This window comes from Triturus cristatus, chromosome 11, assembly GCF_964204655.1.
Source record: "Triturus cristatus chromosome 11, aTriCri1.1, whole genome shotgun sequence".
Taxonomy (NCBI): Eukaryota; Metazoa; Chordata; class Amphibia; order Caudata; family Salamandridae; genus Triturus; species Triturus cristatus.
In genome coordinates, this window is record NC_140594.1 from 870,862,854 (window position 1) to 870,884,164 (window position 21,311).

At 46.0% G+C, this 21,311-nt stretch overlaps 1 protein-coding gene across 4 annotated transcripts in view; it reads right to left on the reverse strand.

The window, feature by feature from the left end:
- The window catches only part of SCHIP1 (schwannomin interacting protein 1), a 416,513-nt gene that overhangs the window by 173,157 nt on the left and 222,045 nt on the right, over positions 1–21,311 (reverse strand). Inside the window, exon 1 of one of the 4 annotated variants that reach the window (XM_085634731.1) lies at positions 16,808–17,024. The exons of the other annotated variants lie outside the window; for them this stretch is intronic. Within the exon in view, the coding sequence (XP_085490857.1) occupies positions 16,808–16,849 (42 nt within the window). The 5' untranslated portion in view covers positions 16,850–17,024. Of the gene's footprint in view, positions 1–16,807; positions 17,025–21,311 lie in introns of those variants that run through there. 4 annotated transcript variants of the gene reach the window in all.

A 21,311-nucleotide genomic window follows, 5' to 3' on the forward strand; every position in this document is an offset into this window, starting at 1 on the left:
GTATCTTGGCGCTGAATAATAGTTGTTTATTTTTACCCAGCTCAATGGTACTCATTTTATCGACCTCAGAATGATGAGAGGCTGAGTGAACCCATCGGGATTTGAACCTGTGACCATGAGGTCGAACACAGGCCCCTACAGTGGACGCATTAATCCACTAAACCACCAGACCCCGGCATTAACAATATTCCCTGGGTGTATGTGCTGCAGAGAAAACTTTTAAAATGTGATCACCTTTACTATTCATCTTGAGGAACATTTCCAAATGCACTTTGAATGAGAAGGATGCAATACTCATTTTTTCTTCTCTATGCTGAATGCACCCATTAAGAAAAATGAATTAATAACAATAAATGTTTTTTACATAGCGCTCCATATCCGACTTTTGCTGTTTCTAAGAACTGTAATTAAAAGTTGTCACTGTTGCCTAATTTAACGGTACTCAATTTACCAATGTGCAAAGGGTGGGAGGTTGAGTTAGCCGTGCCTGGATTTGATCTTGTGACCTGTATATTACCGCATGTTTCAGCAGTCAACATTCAACTCACTGAGCAACCCTATTTGCATTAGTGAATGCTGTGGGTAATGTGCAATACTTGAGATCAAAGAACCTCCCTGATTTAAAAGGTCTTGTTTTCCTGCATTGTTTGGTTGTATGGGGCGGCCATTTTAAGTCGCTAAATGTGCTACTATTACCCAGTTTAATAATACTTTGAGTATCGAACTTGCAAGGATGAAAGGCTAAGTTAATCATGCTGGCATTTTCATCAGTGACTCGCACGTTTATCCTGTCCTACAGTTCTCATCAGATGTCAGCAGCAAGTGCTTAACTCACTGAGCCATTCTGCTACCTGAACGGAGCACAGGTACCCTCTAAGGAGTTATTATTTCTGCGTATATTAATGGGCCGGCCCAGGGAGAGATTGGGTGGGACACCTCTGCCCCGTTGGTAAAAGGGAGGTAATAGAGGCTCATCTGCCTCTGCAAATGCCACTCTGGCCCCTACTGGGCCGCTGGCGACATCCGAACAACACCGACAGAGGCCAAATGATCCACCACGCTGGCCAAAAAAGTGGCCCACAGCTGCAACTCAGATACCAGCCCATTACTCATTGCCCAAGTACCCACCTTACCAATGCAACCCTCTCCCCCACAAGAACTGTATGAGTGCCAATGAGACAACACGGAACGTGAACAAAGGACCAGTTGGCTTAAAGCTCATTTGTTTGTCAGCCAGTGACTAAAATGGGTCAACACACTGGATATCCCCATTCTCTTCAACTGAAATTCAACACAGAGAACAAAAACTATTCAGAAATCTACATCTGTGCATAAAAAGATCAAGGAGAGAGACATAGGCTTGGGACAGGGTGTTCCCCAGGGTTCGTCCCTGAGCCCAACTTTGTTTAATCTCTATGTCTCTCCAGTGGCTTCAATTGCCGTGAGTCACGGATTGAGCATCGTGTCATACGCCGATGACACGCAGCTGGCTATCTCCCTATCGCGTGCACCCGGTCTTGCGATGGACAGTTTCAGGGATTGCATGCAAGAACTTGCAACCTGGATGTCCACCAATTGCCTTAAATTAAACGGCAACAAGACCGAGGTGCTCGTGGTGGGGAGGGACCCATCTGCTTGGTCATCGACGTGGTGGCCTCCATGCCTGGGCGAGGCTCCCATACCCACCCAGGGAGTCAAAAATCTTGGCATATGGCTCGACGCTGACCTATCTTTTGGACCCCAAATAGACCGAGTTGCAGGGGTCTGTTTTGGCATCCTAAAAACCATAAGGAAGGTCCTTGACCTTCTCCCTATGTCAGCACGGAGAACACTGGTACATGCCCTGGTGACATCACGCCTAGACTATGGCAATCTACTTTACCTGGGCACCACCTGCAAAGCCATGAACCGCCTTCAGGTAATACAGAACGCGGCTGCCCGTCTCATCTTAAACATCCCAAAACGATCAGATACCAAAGCCGCTCTCAAAACCCTCCACTGGCTGCCAGTTAAAAACAGAGTGGTATTTAAAGCCCTCTGCACCTGTCACCGCATCCTGGCTAAAAAATCTCCGATCCCACTCCAGAACTTGGTGACAAGGTATACACCAGCACGTGATCTGCGCTCAGCATATGGGGGTCTACTACTGGTTCCAAGAATCAAAAAGGCCCGCATGGGCGGACGCTCCTTCCGCTATTTGGCAGCAAAGAGCTGGAACTCCCTCCCTCTCCATCTTCGCCTTGACTCATCCGAAACCAGCTTCCGCAGGAACCTAAAAACATACCTGTTCTCCAGATAAAAGATCTCCGGTCTGCAACCCTCGCAATGAGTTTTCAGTTGTAGCGCGGGGACACGCTTCTGCGTAACCATGCGCTTTATAAGCTACCCTTATTATTATTATTATACTCTAGTTCATTTTATTAATTTAAGCACTTCCGGCCACCCCCTTTGTGTCGAACAGTAAAAACATGCAATAAAACATATATAAGAATTAAAATCATCTTGAATATATGTCCCTTGGAATGTATTGCAAGTTAGAGTAATTGTTTGTTTAATGTCAAACATTAAGGCCCCTACACATTTTGAAATGTCACAGGCGTACCCATCTGAATGTTGAACTATCCAGGGGCCTTCACCTAGGAGGCACATATGACTGATTTGCAATAAAGAATGGTAGGTGTAGTGTAGTGGTAAATGGCTGGAAGTACCTATGCACCCCAATGCAAGCAGTCTTAAGACCTGAGAAGAGGAATGAACTGGCAGCATGTCAGCAACTGATGACCTATGAAGGATGGTGGACCAAGGCAACAGGGCATCCTTGTTCTTTTAGATCTCTCTGCCGCCTACAAAACCATTGACCACCACACCAAATTGTCTGGAAAGAACTGCTGTGGTCAGACTGTTTATAAGTAGATCACATCTTTTCTACTGCAAAGATAACAAGCATCCTCTCCACAACGATTTGTTTTCGAGTCCACACCCCTCCTCTGGGCAGTTCCTCAAATTCCATCGCCTTTAATTTGCAATGTCTCTGCCCTCTAGTGGATCTACTGCAAAAGCTTGTGTCCCAGATATATCTTTACGCAGATGGCACAATTCATCTGCAGATAACCAGCTAATAAGCAAGGCCTAAAAAGCAGGCTAATGCAGTGCTCTCGACAACCTGCGAATGGAGGACAATACATTTCATAAAATCGAACTACCAAAAACATAAATTGTCCCAGTTTTCCACCAAATTTACAGATCCGTAAATTTCCTCTAGCCATCATCATTTGGCAGATGTCCTACTCCAGACCCAACTATGCGTGATGTAGGCATTAGCCTAGACTCAAAGTTTAGCATCAGACTCCTCTTTAACCTGCAAACCCAAAACAAAAAAAAATTTAACCATGTCTCAGAACATACATGGTCAAAAAAACTCCATGGCTCACCGTAGCCAATTGAACCCAATTCAAAAGTTGAATGCATTTTGCACAAAAGCTACCATAGTAACAGTTGTTATTTGTTTGCTCATATACTACAGAAACATTTCCCCGCACACACACTGAGATCAGATTAGAAACTTCATAAATGGGGAGGCGGAGCTTTCTTTGTGACAGGTCATAAATTGTCATCCCTCTTCATTGAAGCCTTATGAATCTAGAAAATATTAAATGCGGGGCTGTGTACCCAATGCTTGATTCACACTATAAACTACTATCAATCTACACAATGCACCTAGAAACTCCATAAATGATTGATGGTGCGCGTTACAAATAAGACAATAAAATCAATATGAGAAATGTTCATTATATGTTCAAGTGGAATCACTCTGCTTTTTATTGAACTATGTTTCAAGAACCACAACCACCTGATTTCCTATTCAGTCATTCACCGCTCCAGTGATCCATAGTCTCCTACCCTGTCGGTCGAAGTATTCTCCAGCGGCCCTTACTGCCCAGTGCTTAATTTGAGCCAGTGGTTTCAGGTGCTCAGCACCAGCATTTACTCATCAGCACCGGAGCTATCATGAGCACCAGTTAGAACACATTTATTTACGGGGAGATTAAGTAATTTTCCCCGAATTACAGGATGTTGAGCCGACGTAGAGACTCAAACCTGGTTCCCCAGCTCCGAAGTCAGGAGCTATGGCCATTACACCACATCCTCTCCCAGCTTTCATGTTTAGTAGTTAGTTCTGTTTTAGGCGGAGCTAGCAGGAGAAATGGACTGGTGCAAGCTGCCTCCTGACGAGAGCCCCGCCACATATTGTTTTCTACAAATTAACCACTGGTACTGCCACTCACTCCTGACCACTCTCAGTTGTAGTTACCCACTGTTACTCACATTACTATCGATTCCTGGTCATGCTCATAACTTCTGATTCACTGCACCTTATTCACATTATCATTTAACCAGAGGCACTTTACCATTCAACCACGTCTACCCACATCTCACATCAACAACAGGCAATCACACCACTTCTTACCCACAGCCAACCTCATCAACGTTTACTCACTGTGCCCCACACTACCACAATCCACGGTGACTCACACAAGCACACATCCACATCCAAGCCCATCATAACTGGTCGACTGTAATTCCCACCACCACTGATCTACAGCCACCTTCATTCTGCCCCTCCTCTCAATATGTGTTCACAGCAACTGACACACCACTCACCCTGGGGCACTCCCACCAGTGGCGTAACGATAATTGAGGGGGCCCCCCTGCAAGGTACGTGGAGGGCCCCTCCGGACTCTATCAGGAGCTCCCCAGCCGAAGTGCAGTGCTGAGGGGGCCACCTGGAGCTTGGGGGCCCCCCGCACTGCAGGGGATGCGGGGGCCTGTACTACACCCCTGACTCCCACCACAGTTCATCTCATCAAACGACACCGAGCATCAGCCACAGCGCTCACAAAGGCAAAGGTCCCTCCAACTAACCTAAAAGCACTGCAATCACCGGCGGGTAATGTGACAAACCGGTTAATTGCATTACTTAGCAACGCCACTTCTCCAGCGAGCACAATTCCAAACCAATATTAACTGGATCCCAGCCTTCTTTTTAAAATAAAACCCAAACTAAAGTGAGTTTCCCCTCCACCACAAGTTTTAGAAGCACTGGCAAAGCCAATCGATCTGTCTGTCAGCCATTTGGTTTTACCAACTCTTAATTTGTTCTTTCACAGTTTTTGCAAAACGTTACTGTTGAGGAAGCTGCTGGTCCCTCATCAATCCCCAAAAAATGGCTGACGGAAAAAATATTTTTTGTCTCAAAAAAGCAGACATTATTACCATAGCGGTCCTAGCCACTGAAGGGATCTACATTGTGGATGGATGTGTACCTTGTGAAAGGGAGGTATGCTGTAACTCACAGTGAGGTCAGCCAATGGCTAAAGTGGGCTGACCCATTGCTCATGGTGCATGTTGGAGTGAGTGGAAAAGGTATCTGAGTGACACATACATTGACTAACAGATCAAGTCTTGCTGAAAACCCCTATAATAAATATGTTACCCACATCATTTTACTAAAACCAAATGATCTTGGCTAACACCACATAGATATAGAGGCTTTCAAAGACACAGAGGGGGAGAGAGAGAGAGAGAGAGAGAGAGAGAGGCTTACAAAGGCAGATAGATATAGAGGGCTGTAGAGATAGCGTTGTAGTAATACATATAATGGTGGTGTATAAATAGAGTGTCTTGTATATAGAGAAAGAGAGTGTTGGATAGATAGGAAGGATTATATACACAGAAGATTGCATATAGATAGATAGACAGACAGGCAAGTAGATAGACAGAAAAACAGACAGGCAGACAGACAGACAAAGAGAGGTAGAAAGACAGAGAGACAGCTAGTTAGATAGACTGAGGCAGGCAGTCAGATAGACAGCCAGGCAGATAGACACCTAGACAGACAGATATGACTGGTCGATTATCAGACAGCCAGATAGATAATGTTGCAACGATAGACAGATAAGATATTGGAAAAATGACACAGCTTCAATTAGTAATACAGTTACATTTCTAAGGAAGCCTGACATTCAAGTGCACTGAAAGCAAACTAGAATGCCACACAAGCAGGACTTGCAGCCTAAATGGGTTTATAAATATAACCGCAGTTGTCAATTATTACATACCAGCAGTAGAGCAGTTATAAATGCACTTCCTTGCCCGAATACCCAAAAAGCACTTTAGCACTGGTTACCAGGGGTGAAGGGCAAAGAGTCTTAAGGCAAACTTAAACGAATTCAGCAAAACTAGAGGCAAGCAGGCAACATGTTTGGGAGAAGACCACCCTAAGACACACCAGTCTAAAACAAACACAACCAAAGCCAACAGTTCTCACGGTTTGACTGCAAATAGTGACCAATTGCCGTTTTCAAAGCTTTCTTTTTTTTAATGCGGTGTGGTGCAGTGGCGCATTATTTTTCACGTTTTTTTAAATTTATACTTCCAAAATGGCAGATGCCAATTTTGGCGCAGTAAAAACAAATAATCTAAATGTGCACAAAGGCACATTTTGAAAAAGAGCCTACCCACCAAAAGAACACAAACACTATATGATTGGAGGGGTGAGAAATTAGCAGATGCAATAGCTTCAGGTAAGGATGGAGGAGAACAAATTTAATAAGGCAGTAAACACAGGAAGAGTGAAGAGGGAGAAGCAATTGAGTTGGTGGGGGGGGGGGAGTAGTGAGCAAATGGAGAGGGTAGTGGGGATTTTAGGTGAGCAAGAAGCACATGAGGGAGAAAACAAGGAAACACATGCACTTCTATGGCGTGCTGAAAGAACAAGCACTGGCAAAGCCAATAGGTCTTGCCTATGCAATTGTGTTTTAGCCATGTTGTACAGCTGTGTGGCTGCTGTTCAGCATGGCTAAAGGTTAGAGGCATGGAGTGGATTAAGGTAGATTGGGGATAGAGTGGAGTGGTGTAGATAGGCCTGGGGTAGAGTGGGGTAGATTGGGGTAGATTTGAGTGCAGAAGTTGGGTAGATTAGCATGGTAGATTGGAGTGGGGTAGATTGAATTGGTGTAGATTGAGTGGAGTGGATGTGGAGTGGGATAGATAGGAAAAGATTGGTGCACAGTGAATTGGGGTAGATTAGAGTGTGGTAGATTGAAGTGGAGTAGATTAGAGTGGAGTGGGTAGATTACAGCGCAGTGGGATAAATTGGAGCGATATAGATTGGACTGGGGTAGATTGGAGTGGGGTGGAATGGAGTGCAGTAGGTTGAGTGGAGTTGCACAAAGTGGTGTGGGATAGATTGGGATGGGGTGAGGTAGACTGGAGTTGAGCAAATTGGGTTAGGGATGTGTAGATTGGAGTGGAGTGAAGTAGACTGGAGGGGAGTAGATTAGAGTAGGGTGGATTTGGGTGAAGTGGGCTAAATTGGACTGGATTGGGGTAGATTAGAGTGGCGTGGGGTAGTGTGGAGTGAAGTGTAGTGGGGTAGATTGGGTGGATTGGAGTGGGTTGGATTGGGATACAGTGGAGTGGGGTAGATTGGAATGTAGTTTGATAGATTGAAGTGGACTTAGATAGGTTGGGGGAAGAGTGGAGTATAGTAAGGTGTGGATAGTGGCAGTGTCTACCCCGACCCGCTTGACGTCAGCCAGTGTGGCAGAGAGTGGTCAGTACCTACTGACATGCTTAGCGCCAGCTAATTGCAGGAAATTTAAAGAGTTTTAAAAGTATTACTCACTCGTGTTTTACTCACTCGTGTTTTAATTGTAAACACCATTGCTAGCTGTTCTAGTATATTAATTCCCCATTTACCTGCACTGTGTTGGTTTGGAAGCCTGGAGTCAATCACCAGCCTGCACGCCTCGGTCCGACTCGGCTATTGGAGCTGTTGAGCGGAGGGCGGACAGGCAGACCCAGCCACTTCCGTTTTCGAGCGGTTAGCGCTCTAGCGTTTAGAACTGCCAGCTGCGAGGACTACATAGGCTGCTCGTCACTCTAAGCGCGCAGCGGTTGCGCGCAGGGGTGTGCCTCAGAACGCGCCGAAGACAAGCCAAAGAGAAGCCCGTCTGCGCCCGTCCGCGACTGGACGAGGCCAGGGGCCAGATGACATGGTTATTCCGCCCATTGTTCCGATCAAATCTAGGGTAAGATATTCAGCATTGGAGTTATTACGTATTTGGTCTCCACCGCCCCATGGTTGTTCAGGAGGGGGAGTAATATCTCCAGAGGAGCCACTGTCATGTCTTACTTGCCAATATCAAGCCCCTGCATGGCAATCGCTTGGTATTTCACCTGAATCTACCACTCAAATTGCTTCTGCACAGAGCCAGTTTCTCAGTAAAAATCTATTATGCAATATTAGATCACTGTCAAAACATTACAGTGAAGTCTGGGATTTGATCACCACTGAACAACCGGAATTGTGTTATCTGACGGAAACCTGGATGAAACCCCATTCTGTCCCGGCTATCACACTGGGAATTCCGGAAGGCTATAAAATAGTCAGGTTAGACCGTCCTGTCAAGATTGGAGGCGGTATTGCAATTGTATATAAAGATGTCTTATCCATCACCGTTTTAGAAGAAATGAGCACCCCAGATCTAGAAATTATGGTTTTTAGGGTCTTCATCTCGAGTAAAATGAACTATAAAGGGGCTTTAGTATACCGTCCTCCAGGCCCGTGTGCCAGCTTTAACATCCTACTGTTGGAAGTGCTGGCCAGACACATTGACCCTGAGAATGTATTCATACTGTTAGGAGATTTCAATGTACATAGTGATCTGGAAGATAATAAAGATGCAAAATCCCTACTGTCAGATCTTTCTCTGTTCGGATTAACCCATATGAACTTGGGCCCCACACACTTAGCAGGTCACACCCTAGACCTTATTTTCACTAATAAACCCACTACGATGACATGTACTCTTCCTACTCAAGTGAGCTGGACGGACCACTATGTCCTAGAATTCCATATGTCTCATTTAGGAAAAGCTCCCTTGCTGGCACAAACTTTTTCTACTACACGCAGGCAATGGCACAAAGTCTCCTCCAAATCGCTTCAAGAGCAATTTGTTGAACCCATTATTGGTTCTACAGATGATGTGGACATGGCGCTGGCCAAGTATAATCATGCCATTTTGAAAGCGATAGATCATATAGCTCCCATAAAAACATTTAAACCATGCGTAGTACGTAAACAAGAAGCTTGGTTCACAGAGCATCTGAAATCGCTTAAACAATCAGCCAGGAAACTGGAAAGGGTGTGGAGGGTGACTCATGATGAAGTTGACAAAAAGCATTACTGGGCAGCTCTCGGCACATATCACAAAGAAATTCGGCGTGCCCGAAAAACCCATATTGAGTCCCTTCTCACGACCGCAGGTAATAACCCTAGAGTGCTATATCGAACCCTCCAGTCGTTTTTGAAACCGGCTGCATGTGAAACTTCTGAGTCAACATCCCAACAATTATGTAATGAAGTGGCTCAGTTTTTCACCAATAAAATAAACAAGATACATGATGCTATCACTAGATCAAATTTGTCTACCATAGGAGATACATCCCCTCCCCCGGAAGAAAGAATAGAATTAGGAGTGGTGACCTTAGACTCTTTTCCCCCCATTTCTCTGTTAGAAACTGAATGCTATCTAAGTCAGATTAAGAGTGGGAGCCCCCTAGATATCATACCGGCAAGAATTGTACCAACAGTAGGCAAGATTATTGGCTCACAGATCCAATGTCTTGTTAATCTCTCATTGAAGGAAGGCCAAGTTCCTAAGGAATGGAAGAAAGCAATAGTAAGACCGATCAGGAAAAATTCTTCCATTCCCTGGACCGATATGTCCAATCTTAGGCCCATTTCCTTACTCCCTTTCTTGGGGAAACTGACAGAAAAACACGTCAACAAACATGTATCAAATTACATTGAACAGACTGGTAGGTTAGATGGTTCTCAGTTCGGCTTCAGACCCAAACATAGCACCGAATCTGCCCTGCTTTCAGTGACTGACGATCTCCATATGTACCAGGACAGAGGATATTCTGTTATCCTGGTCCTATTGGATCTATCGGCAGCGTTCGATACTATATCACATAAAATCTTAATCGAACGTCTGGTTATGATGGGTATTGAGAACACCGCATTAGCCTGGTTAAAAAGCTTTTTGTCTAATCGTACCCAAACTGTCAGCATGGGCATATTTCAGTCAACAGAGACTTGTATTACGAAGGGGGTGCCACAGGGCTCTTGTCTTAGCCCTACTCTTTTTAACATCTATGTGGCACCCCTGGCCAACATTCTGAGAAATTTTGGGTTCATCCCCGTCTCATACGCAGACGATACACAGCTCTTATTCCCTTTCAAAAAACTCACACAGGAAGTGAGGATGGCCTTCTCAGAAGGCATGAAGGCTGTGGCAAATTGGATGACATCAAATTATCTCCAATGTAACGTAAACAAGACAGAAGTTGTGCTCTTCGGGGAAGTAAGAACGCTGTGGACTCCTGATTGGTGGCCATGCGAGCTTGGCCAAGTGCCAGAACCCAAACAGGTAGTAAAAAACCTAGGGGTTCGGCTCGATCGAGAACTTACTTTCAAACAACACGGCAACTGGGTGGTTGGCCAATGTTTCCATGCAATCGGACTCTTACGTAAAGTTTTTCCAATGTTACCAGATTCTGTTAGAAAAACTCTAGTACAGGCGCTAGTTCTGAGTCGCCTGGATTATTGCAATGGACTCTTGCTGTCAGCTAATGAAAGTGTTCTAGCAAGACTCCAGGTGATGCAGAATACGGCTGCAAGGCTCGTGCTAAATGCCCCTTTGAGAACACCGTCCCAGCCTCTCCTGAATAAATTACACTGGCTCCCAGTTCGTAAAAGAATTCATTTTAAAATGTACTGTCTGATCCATAAGAGCCTTCATGGATGTGGACCCCCTTATTGGATGGATAAATTCATTCCTTACAACCCTACCCGCTCACTTAGGTCAAGCAGCCAACTCCTACTGAAAATACCGATTACTAAGAAGGCCAGACAAGGTGGTAAAGCATTTTCGGTTATCGGATCTACTCTATGGAATACTCTTCCTTTTGAACTTAGGCAATGCCCAGAACATCTAAATTTCAGGAAAAAACTTAAAACTTTCCTATTTTAACAAACTTGAAGGACACACTTTCTGCTACTGCTGATGTCTCCATTTACATCCTTTCTCTTTTCTTCTTCCTATTTTCTGTCTGTGCGCAGAGATACTCTTTATAGAGTCGATTCTAGCGCGTTATAAACCATAAATAATAATAATAATAATAGTGGGTAGATTAGGTTGGAGTGGGGTAGATTGGGTGGTTTAGAGTAAGGTAGATTACAGTGAGGTGGGGTGAATTGAAGATGGATGGTTGGAATGGGGTAGATTGAAGTGGGGTAGATAAGAGTGGGTTAGAGTGGAGTGGGGCAGATTGCAGCGGTGTGGAATGTAGTGAAGTGGAGTAGATTGGGGTGGAGTGCATTGTGGTGGAAGTATATTGGACTAGGGTTGATTGGAGTATGGGAGATTGGGGTGGGGTAGATTTGAGTAGTATGGTAGATTTAAGTGAGGTAGATTGGAGTGAAGTGGAGTGGGTTAGGTTTGGGTGGAGTGAAGTGTGTTAGAGTGGAGTGGGATAGACTAGGAGAATAGAGTGGTGGATTGTGGTAGAGTGGGGCAGAGTGGCATGGGTAGATTGGATGGGGTAGATTTGAGGAGGTATGTTGGAGGGGGTAGGTTGGAGCAGAGTGGGGTAAATTGAATTGGGGTAAACTGGAATGGAGTGGGATAGAATGAATTGGGGTAGATTAGGGTGGAGTGGGGCAAATTGGAGTAGAGTGGATTGATATATAGTGGGGTAGATTGGAGTGAGGTGGGGATAATTGTTGATTGGAGTGGGGTTGATTGGAGTAGGGTAGAGTGAGGTGGGATGGGGTAGAGTAGGGTGGGTTGCAGCAGGGTGAAGTGGAGTGAAGTGGGGTAGTTTGGAGTAGAGTAGATTGGGTGGGGTAGATTGGAGTGAAGAAGCATGGGTTAGATTTGGGTAGAGTGGAGTGTCGTAGAGCGGAGTGTGATAGAGTGGGGTAGTGTGGGGTAGATTGAATTGGGGTAGATTGGAGTAGATTGTGGTGGAGTGCAGTAGATTGTAGAGAGTGAGGTTGATCGGAGTGGTGTAGATCAGGGTGAATGGAGTGAGATATATTGGGGTAGATTGTAGCGGAGTGGGGTAGATTGAGGAAGAGTGGAGTACAGTGGATTGGACTAGATTGGAGTGGAGTTGGGGTAGACTGGAGTGAGGAAGATAGGAGTGGGGCAGTTTGTACTGGAGAGGAGTCGATTGGAGTGGAATGGGGTAATTTAGGTTGGCATGGGGTAGATTAGCGTGGAGTGGGATAGATTGAAGTAGAGTGGGGTAGATTGGAGTGAGATATATAGGAGTGGGATGGTTTGGAGAGGGGTGTATTGGGGTAGAGTGGAGTGGGTTAGACTGAATCAGGGTAGATTGGAGTACGGCTGATTGGAGTGGGGTAGTTTGGAGTGGAGTGGGGAAGGTAGATTGGATTGGGTAGAGTGTGTTATATTGGACTAGAGTGGGGTAGATTTGAGTGGCATGTGGTAGATAAGAGTGGAGTGGGGTAGATTGGGTAGAGTGGGGTAGAGTGGAATAGAGAGGGGTAGAGTGGAATAGAGTGGGGTAGAGCGGGGTAGAGCGGGGTAGAGCGGGGTAGAGCGGGGTAGAGCGGGGTAGAGCGGGGTAGAGCGGGGTAGAGCGGGGTAGAGCGGGGTAGGGCAGATTGGGTGGATTGGAGAGGGTGGAGTAAAATGGGGTAGATTGGACAGGGATATATAATTGGGTAGATTAGAGCAGAGTAGATTGGGGAAGAGTAGTGCACAGTGGATTGGGGTAGATTGGAGTGGGGTGGATGGGAGTAGGTAGATTAGAATGGAGTATGGTGGAATTGAGCTGGATATATTGGAGTGGAGAGATACATTGGGAAAGAGTAGAGGGGAGTGGGGTTGAGTGGAGTGGGTAGTTTAGGGTCGGAACAGTGCGGTAGATTAGGGTGGGGTACAGTGGGGTAGTTTGGGTGTATTAGCGTAGGGTAAATAGGAATGGGGTATGGTAGATTGGAGTGGGGTAGATGGAAGTAGCGAGGATTGGAGTGGGATAGTTTGGAGTGGGGTAGATTGGAATGGATTAGATAGGGGTAGATTGGGGTGGGTAGATTGGGGTGGGGTAGATTGGGGTGGGGTAGATAGGGGAGAAGTAGATTGGAGTAGGGTAGTGTGAGTGGGTGGAGTAGATTGGAGTGGGGTGGATTTAGATTGAGTGGGTTAGACTGGAGTCGGTGGATTTGGGTAGAGTGGGGTGTGGTAGATTGGAGTGGGGTAGTTTGTGGGGGAGTGGGCTAGACTGGAGTGGAGTGGGGTAGAATAGAGTGGAGAGGGGTTGGATAGATTGCAGTGGAGTTTGGAGTGCAGTGGGGTAAAGTGGTTGAGAGCAAGGTACACTGGAGTGGGATAGGCTGGAGTGGAGTAGAATGGAGTGGATTTGGGTAGACCAGAGTGGAGTGGGTTGAATTGAGGTACATTGGAGTGGGGTGGATTGGAATTGGGTAGACTGGGGTAGATTTGAGTGGAGTGCAGTAGATTGGAGTGTAGTGGGGTAGATTGGAGTCGAGTGGGGTTGACTGGGTTGGAGTAGTGTGGAGTACGCATTGTGTGGTAGAGCACTGCCATTACAGAAACACATTTCAATTAAAATGACCATTCACTTGCACCAAAATACGGTTTCACTGCACATAAACAATAATGTTTTCAAGTGTCATCACCTAATGTATTGATGCGTTTCGATAGTGCTTCTTTTGTACTAATTCTGATATATTCTAAATCGTCATCAGGTTATTTTTTTGTGTGTGTTAGCAAGAAAAAAAAAATGAACACCCCTTTCTCTTACATGGGTGCTCAGCAGGATTGCCACATACATTCTCTCGCTTTGAAGTCAGAGAAAGAAAAATAAACACCAAGCTCCCTGGAAGAAAGGGCCTGACATTTGACCTTTGTCTTTGAATCCACAGCAAATGTGACATGATAAGAACAAGAATTAAAGGCCTGTTTACACAAAGCGAGTTTGTGGAAGAATACAGTAAACATGTTTTTGTCAATGGGAGGGACGAACTGAACCTGGAGAACCTAAAGCAACTAAAGCCAGCAAATAGAAAGCATGAAAGTGTGAGTTACAACCCACAAAGCCAATGCTAATCAACCAGCGTAATGCATTCCTAGGTCAACATTCTGAAAGTCCCCAAGGCCGCGACCTAAAAAGAAAACGTATTCCCTGAATTAAAGCAGTGGAATGACACAGGTCCTCAAATCAGAACACCGTAAAGAGGAAGGGCTCCAGACGCACAAACAAACAATAGATAGGGAAGCTATCAAATAATAAGTAGAGAAATGGGACACACAAGAAAAACATCCAGTCTAGAACAAGAGACTGGCCCAAAGCCAACATATTGTTTATATTTTAGTGCATTAGTAACAGTAGGTCTTTGACAAAAAAACTGCCTAAATTGTCTGTCAGAGCCCTGAAAACAGCAAATGCACATATGCTCAAGAATAGGAAATGTACTCAACTTAGAATGGGGTGTGGAGTGCTGGAGGCAGATGACACATACCCTCTCTCATATTTAGTAAAACCCAATGTTGACGTTGCCTTCCTAGCATTTCCTGTCTGTTAAGAGCAGCTATAATGTCATTACCTTGGTCTTCGAATCAGCACTCGTCCTCCCTTGATTTCTTTGAGAATGCCTTATAAATCCTACACGTCACCCTACGTCGGAAGCTCACCTCTATTTCCATCAGTCGAATTTGGATCTATGACTAGAGACAATTACAATTTTGTTTACACTCCTGCGTGTAGGGCAAACCGGCCATATTCTTTTTACATACACTGGCAGCCTCCATGGAGGCTGAGATCAAATCCTTCTGTCTATGAAGCACCCACAGACCCCTTCTATCTCAGTCCCTCTAGCCCTCATAAGTTTCTAAGCACATTTTCCTTCTTCTGGAATCAGGAGAAATTGGGAGTGAAGAAGGAAAACGTGCAAAAAAGGGCACGGGGTTGAGAACTGAATGTCATAATGGACCCCGCAATTTTGTGGGTCTGGCATGTTTTCCTCAAATCTACAGAGGGAAACTCATGATGGTCAATACCTGGGGTGGGCATACAAGCCAGCATCAGTAACAACCCCACTGTACCTCTTCCTCCTCCATATATGGGCCAAGAATGAGCCCAAGGTAAGATGGCTCAGGGAGCGCAGTTGACATCTGCTATAATGTGCAAGGCAAAGGTTCAAATTTCTGCAGGCTGCTCTGCCTGCCGCTCTTTTGAGGCCAGTAATAGGAGTGCCCAAAAAATTGGGTAATAGCAACACCTGCCTTTTACAGTGCTGAGAAGCAGTGGAACTGTGGTATGGAGGGCTATACATAGCATGTAAAATGTATATTTTTAAATGATCAGGCTTCTAGACCAGGATCAAAAAATTCAGGTCTTCAAACACCCCCTTTCAAAGAAGTCCAAAGTTTCTGCCAACAGAGATGGCCTGGTCAAATCTCTTGCAGGATTATGGAACTCCTTACCAGCAGCCCTTCGAGGTGAGCTCGCCCTGCTTACATTTATAATTGAAACTCAAGCTCCCTTCATTTCAGTGTGCTGCCCATCCTTCCACCTTAATAGATCCCTTTGGCTTACAGGTTGTACCGCCCATTTAATCATCTATCCCCCCAAACAGGGTGTGCCCCCTGAATATCGAATCAACAGTATTGGTGGTACAAAATATCGTACCTGCCAACCTGAAAAACAGGCATTGGCATAGCCAATAGGTCTCCCCTTTGGGATCTTATAAGTGTTTAGCCATGCAACAGTTTCATAACCAAATACTTATAAGGTCCCAAAAGCGAGACCTATTGGCTATGCCAAGCGGCCGTGAAAGTGATCGCGATCAAACATCAAAGGGGCCGTGCGGCCGCAAAAGTGGAAGTAATCGCGGTAAAAGCGGCGCACGCGCCCACGCACATGCACTGTAGCTCTAGGCTGGCCTGGTAGCACTTTTTGGAGCCCTCTCAAAAAGTCTTGCCAGACCAGCGCATGCGCTGGGTCAGGCGAGACCTAAAAATCTGTGAGGAGGGGGCGGGGCATGAGGGGGCGGGGCATGAGGGGGAGGGGCATCGAGGCAAAAAGTACCCAAGAGGCACTTTTGAACCCCACCCTGCCCCAAAACCCCTTCCTTTATTAAAAAAAAAAATGTTGATGTCCTGGGGTGTTTACACACCCTTCAATGAATGTCAACTGTTCAAAGCCTCAGAAAACGAGCTGTAACACCACAATTTACAGCTTTTCCTGGCCAGCGTGTGGCATCGGGTCCTTACTAGGTGGCCGTGTCATGGGAGCCGATATCGTGTGGCACCGTGCGAGTTGGCACGCATGAAATATCGAGGACAGAATATCGAAAAAGAATATCGACAGATAGGTCTAGATTTTCTATACCTATATGCACGCATGCGGTATGTATATCTTCAAGGTACGCAGATACGGAGTAAGAGATAGTACATTTATACTTTCCCATATGCACTTCCCTCCGATTTTGTGCCCCTCGACATTAGAATGCCACCATAGTGTTAGTGTCCATATTCAGTAGTACAATCCCCGATCACGTGCTTAGAAGCTACCGTTTCAACTGAAGGAGCACGCTACAAATGCCCAACAGAGTGCTACTTTCTACACATTTTAACTCGGACCCTGGCATGAATCACGTAACATTTCTCCGACCTGCACTCACCCATCGGTGATCCAGCAATGTCACGCTTTGAGCCGTCTTCATACTCGAGGCGCTAGATTCAGAACCGGCAGTGGGCAGTTTCTCGCCTTATGGCGCATGTTACTTGGAAGTGGGGTTCACGTACATCTCACTTCTTACAGCTGAGACAGAAGGCGCCTTCCTGCCTTGTCTGCGCCTGATATCTTCCGAGCCACGTGCAACCTTTGCCCGTTCCCCACCCTGAACAAAGTGCACCGCCACATGGGCAGCGAAGGTGTGACGCAGCGCCGCGTAGCGCGGGCAGTCATGCCAGGCCTGCAGCGCTATTGATAGAGTCCAGACCCTCACATCTTTACAAACGCGGTGCGACTGAGAGTTAACGGGGGCGGGGAGGGAAAGGGGTGGGGGGGGGAGAGGGGGCGGTGTTCACGGCTGACCGAACCGCTTCCAGGCGCAGACACCTCTGGGAGCTCCTCCGTCAGGTCATCAGCCGGACAGACATCTTTGGACGCCTCGTCTACACGTTCACTGGGGCGAACGTGCGAAGAGGCTGGTCTCTGGGGCTGCCACGGTCCGACTGCAGTACAGCTGCAAACAGTTTCAGCTGCAGAGTAATCTGTATAGAGCACCACACAAACGCTGGCAAAATATAGCGCCCAAATATCCTTCAGAAAAATATGGCCCCATGTGGATAATAATAAAAAAATCTACACCCAACGAGACAATGTTTATGTCAGAGGATATTTCTATATGTGATAGTCTGACGTACAGCCATAGAAGCCACGCCACTCTCATGGACGCAGTTTCACCAAAATGCCACAGATGCATAAGGGGTAGGGTGACCAACTGGCATTGGCGCAAATTCAGGGCGGTGAGTGTAAAAATTCAGGACACAAATTCAGGACAGGAGGTCGAAATTCAGGACAAAACTTCAGGACAAAAGGTACATTTTACAGGCACATCAGAGGAGTTCGTGCAATAGTATATAAGTAAGCCCATCCATATCCAAACATATTCAACCATTTGCAAACCTATTCATCATGTATCCTTCCATCTATCACTTCACTCATCCATCCACCCTGTCACTCATCTATACACTATCCATCCACCCTTTCACCCTATCCATCTGTACACTCATCCATCCACTCTTCTACCCTTCCATTTATTCACTCATCCATCCAGCCATTTACCCTTTCACCCATCCAACCATCCTTTCACTTACTCATCCATCCACCCAGTCACTCATCCTTCCACCCATTCACCCTTTCAGTCACCCATCCATTCTCCCTTTCTCTCTCCATCAACCCTTTCACTTAGCCATCCTTCCTTCCATCCATCCATCCACCCACCCATCCATCTACTCATCCACTCATGAATCCATCCATTGACCCTATCACTCCTCCATCCTTTCTCTCATCCATCTATCCTTTCACTCCTTCACTCATCTATTCATCCTTTTGTCCATCTACCCTCCCTTTCACTCACTCATCCATCCTTACATCCACCCTTCCACTCATCCGTCCATCCATTCACCCTTGCACTTATCAATTCATCAATACATCCATCATTCCACTCATCCATCCACCCACTCACTCATCATCCACCTTTTCACTCATCCATTCTTTCACTCATCCATCCACCCTTTTACCCATCCAGCTACCCTTCCACCCATACATCCAGCTATTTACCTTTTCTCTCATCCATCCTTCCACTCACTCATCTATCCATCCTCTCTCATTATCCATCTATTCAATCTTTCATTCATCCATTCACCTTTTCACTAATCCATCCAGCCATCCACCCATCCCTTCACTTACTCACTCGCCCACCTTTTCATATTAATTTTGAGCTGAGCCTTTGTCTGCAGAGTTTCAGACAGAAGAGGCCGATCAAAAACTTCATCCACGCTGCAGGAGCCATCCCAGGACTGGGACAGGAGCCACCCAAGAAGGAGACAGGATCCACCACGGGGGGAAACAGGAGCCATCATAAGCGGGGGGGACAGGAGCCACCACATGGGGGACAGGAGCCATCAAAGGGGAGGCATGAGCCATCACAGGGGGGCAGGACCCACCACATGGGGGCCAAGAGCCATCGGGGGGGGGGGGACAGGAGCCGCCACATGGGGGGTCAGGAGCCATCACAGGGGGGGCAGGAGCCATCACAGGGGGGGCAGGAACCATCACGGGGGCGGCAGGATCCTCTACAGGGGGGACAGAAACCATCCAGGTCGGGCAAAGGAACCACCCAGGGTGGGCACAGGGGTGGGTATGCAGTATTCTAGTATCATCTTGGACTCTTCCAGGGTGGGGTAGGGCTCCTCACCCCCTTCTGGACAAGACAACAAGAAGACAGGCTCTCCGTCCAAAATTTTAGTTTTGCCATCCCCCACTGTGATGTACAGTACTTAAAGGAGATACTCCAAGAGAACTGATTTAACTGATTGTCCTCCATACTTTGTTAATCAGTGTGGGTGGGATTGTGCCATTTCTTTATTTTATTATATTATAGACTGCATGTTTGAAGAACCGAGGTTGGATTACACTTTAGTTACAGTAATTAAGCTCTGCTCTGTGAAGAGGACCACGTGTAATACTCATTGTTTAGAGTTTAACAAAGATTGCAGCACGCTCCTCAATTATCAAGAGTATTCACATTTATATGTAAGTTCTAACATATATGCCCCACAGGAGAGCTAGTTGCAGCTTAAATCAAAGAGACTGGTTCTTTGTTTAAGCTACTGTGTGCCTCCAAGAAAACACAAACACATTAAAATATTCCTTTTCCTATTCTGCAAAGCAGGCCTGTCTGGCAGGGCGAAGGGCCACTCTATAGTAGGAGGAGGACATGCTGGGTGCGATTTAAAGATAAACAAGTCCAAGGGGCATATCTGAAAGGGAAGCATAGAAGCTTGCTGTTGAAAGTCGGAGGCATGGCTTAATGTATTGAATTTTTATCACCTGTTCGAAGTGGTTTTGGCAGGTTATGAGTTCGAATCATGGAAAAGTCGTCTCTAGCCTCCATCCTCCCGAAGGTTGGTCCATTTGAAAATAATTGAGTAACAATAAGGTCTGCTATCTGAAGGTAGTATTTCAATGCTGCTGGGTATCTGTGCTTTGGTGCTGCATCGGAGTCTGTTACACCCGACCTCAACAGCATCGGAGTCAAGAAGGGAGGTGGGTGAAAGCTGTGCCGGCTTTAGGGTGTTGCGACCAGTGCTCGGTTAAAATTACGGACAAATGGCGTCCGTTAAAGAATCCTTCATGGACAACGGACAGATGGCTGAAATTACGGACTGTCTGTGAAATTTACGCACGGTTGGTCACCCTAATAAGGGACTTTACCAGACAGGTTTTTTTTCCCACTGGCATTTCGCTGGTGGGTTGGAGGCCGGTTTTGAAAGGCCTGGAGAAAAAGAAGGAGTGGGGGCAAAGATAGAGAACAAGCGATGAGAGGGAGGAGAGGCGAGAGAGGAGGGTTTCAACAAGATATTGGGCCGGGGGAGGGGTAGAGAATGTGGTGTTCGGGCCCGAGCTGTACCTTTGGAACTGGGGAACCCAGGTACAAGTTTCGCTATCTTCTCAAAATCCTGCGATTGTGGATAACCCCCCCCCCCCTACAAATACAAAAAGAATGACTAGGACCTTATGTAATGTAACTGGTGCTCGTGTAAAGCGCCCCAAAAGCTTCGGGTCAGGTTGGCGCTATATAAAACTACGAAAAAATAGTGGGGCCAGTTTGAGCATTTTTTCCGGGGCTGCTTTGGTTCCCAAGTCCAGCCCTGGACATTACTCACCCTTTGAGCCTCCCTCCCATGACGTCAGAGTCCCTTCTATGTGCTGCTGAGAGATTAAGTGCAGTGCAACGACAGGAAACTAAAGGAAGGGACAGATTCTACGTGTTATTGCCTACTTTCTGTTCTTGCTGCTGCTTTCAGGAGCCCTCAGACCAGCAAGGACAGTGAAGGGTAAGCCATGGGCACTTCTACACGGCCTCCATGGTCACTGCTCTGGAAGAACATGCTCAGTCCGGTGAGAGAGCGAAGGAAAGAGTAGATGAAAGAGTGAAAGCAAGAGAGAACAAGTAAATGAATCTGGAAAGCAGGAGAAAGCGTGAGTGAAAGAGTGAGTGAGCGAGTAGTTTTTCAGTTCAATTTACGTTTATTTAGACCATTGGTCCTCAAACTTTACATATATAATTAAAATACATCTAAAATTGCATAACCTTAAATACACTAAACACATCTTAAAACGCATACAATTAATACACCCTCCATTAATTAATTAATTCTTGGTGGCTTAAAACTCATTTAAAACCAATAAGAAGAAGTGCTTTCACTCTTTGCATAAACTTCCCAATAGCAACGGCAATGTCTAAGTGGCTCATTTCAGTCACCAACGTTACAGCCTGGGCCCTAGATTTTATCTCATATTTCCTAAAAATCGGTCTTAAAAGCAGAATTCGAATATCAAAAAACTTCTGGCAATCTATTAAAATATGTAACAAGTCACATGAAGTGCCCAAA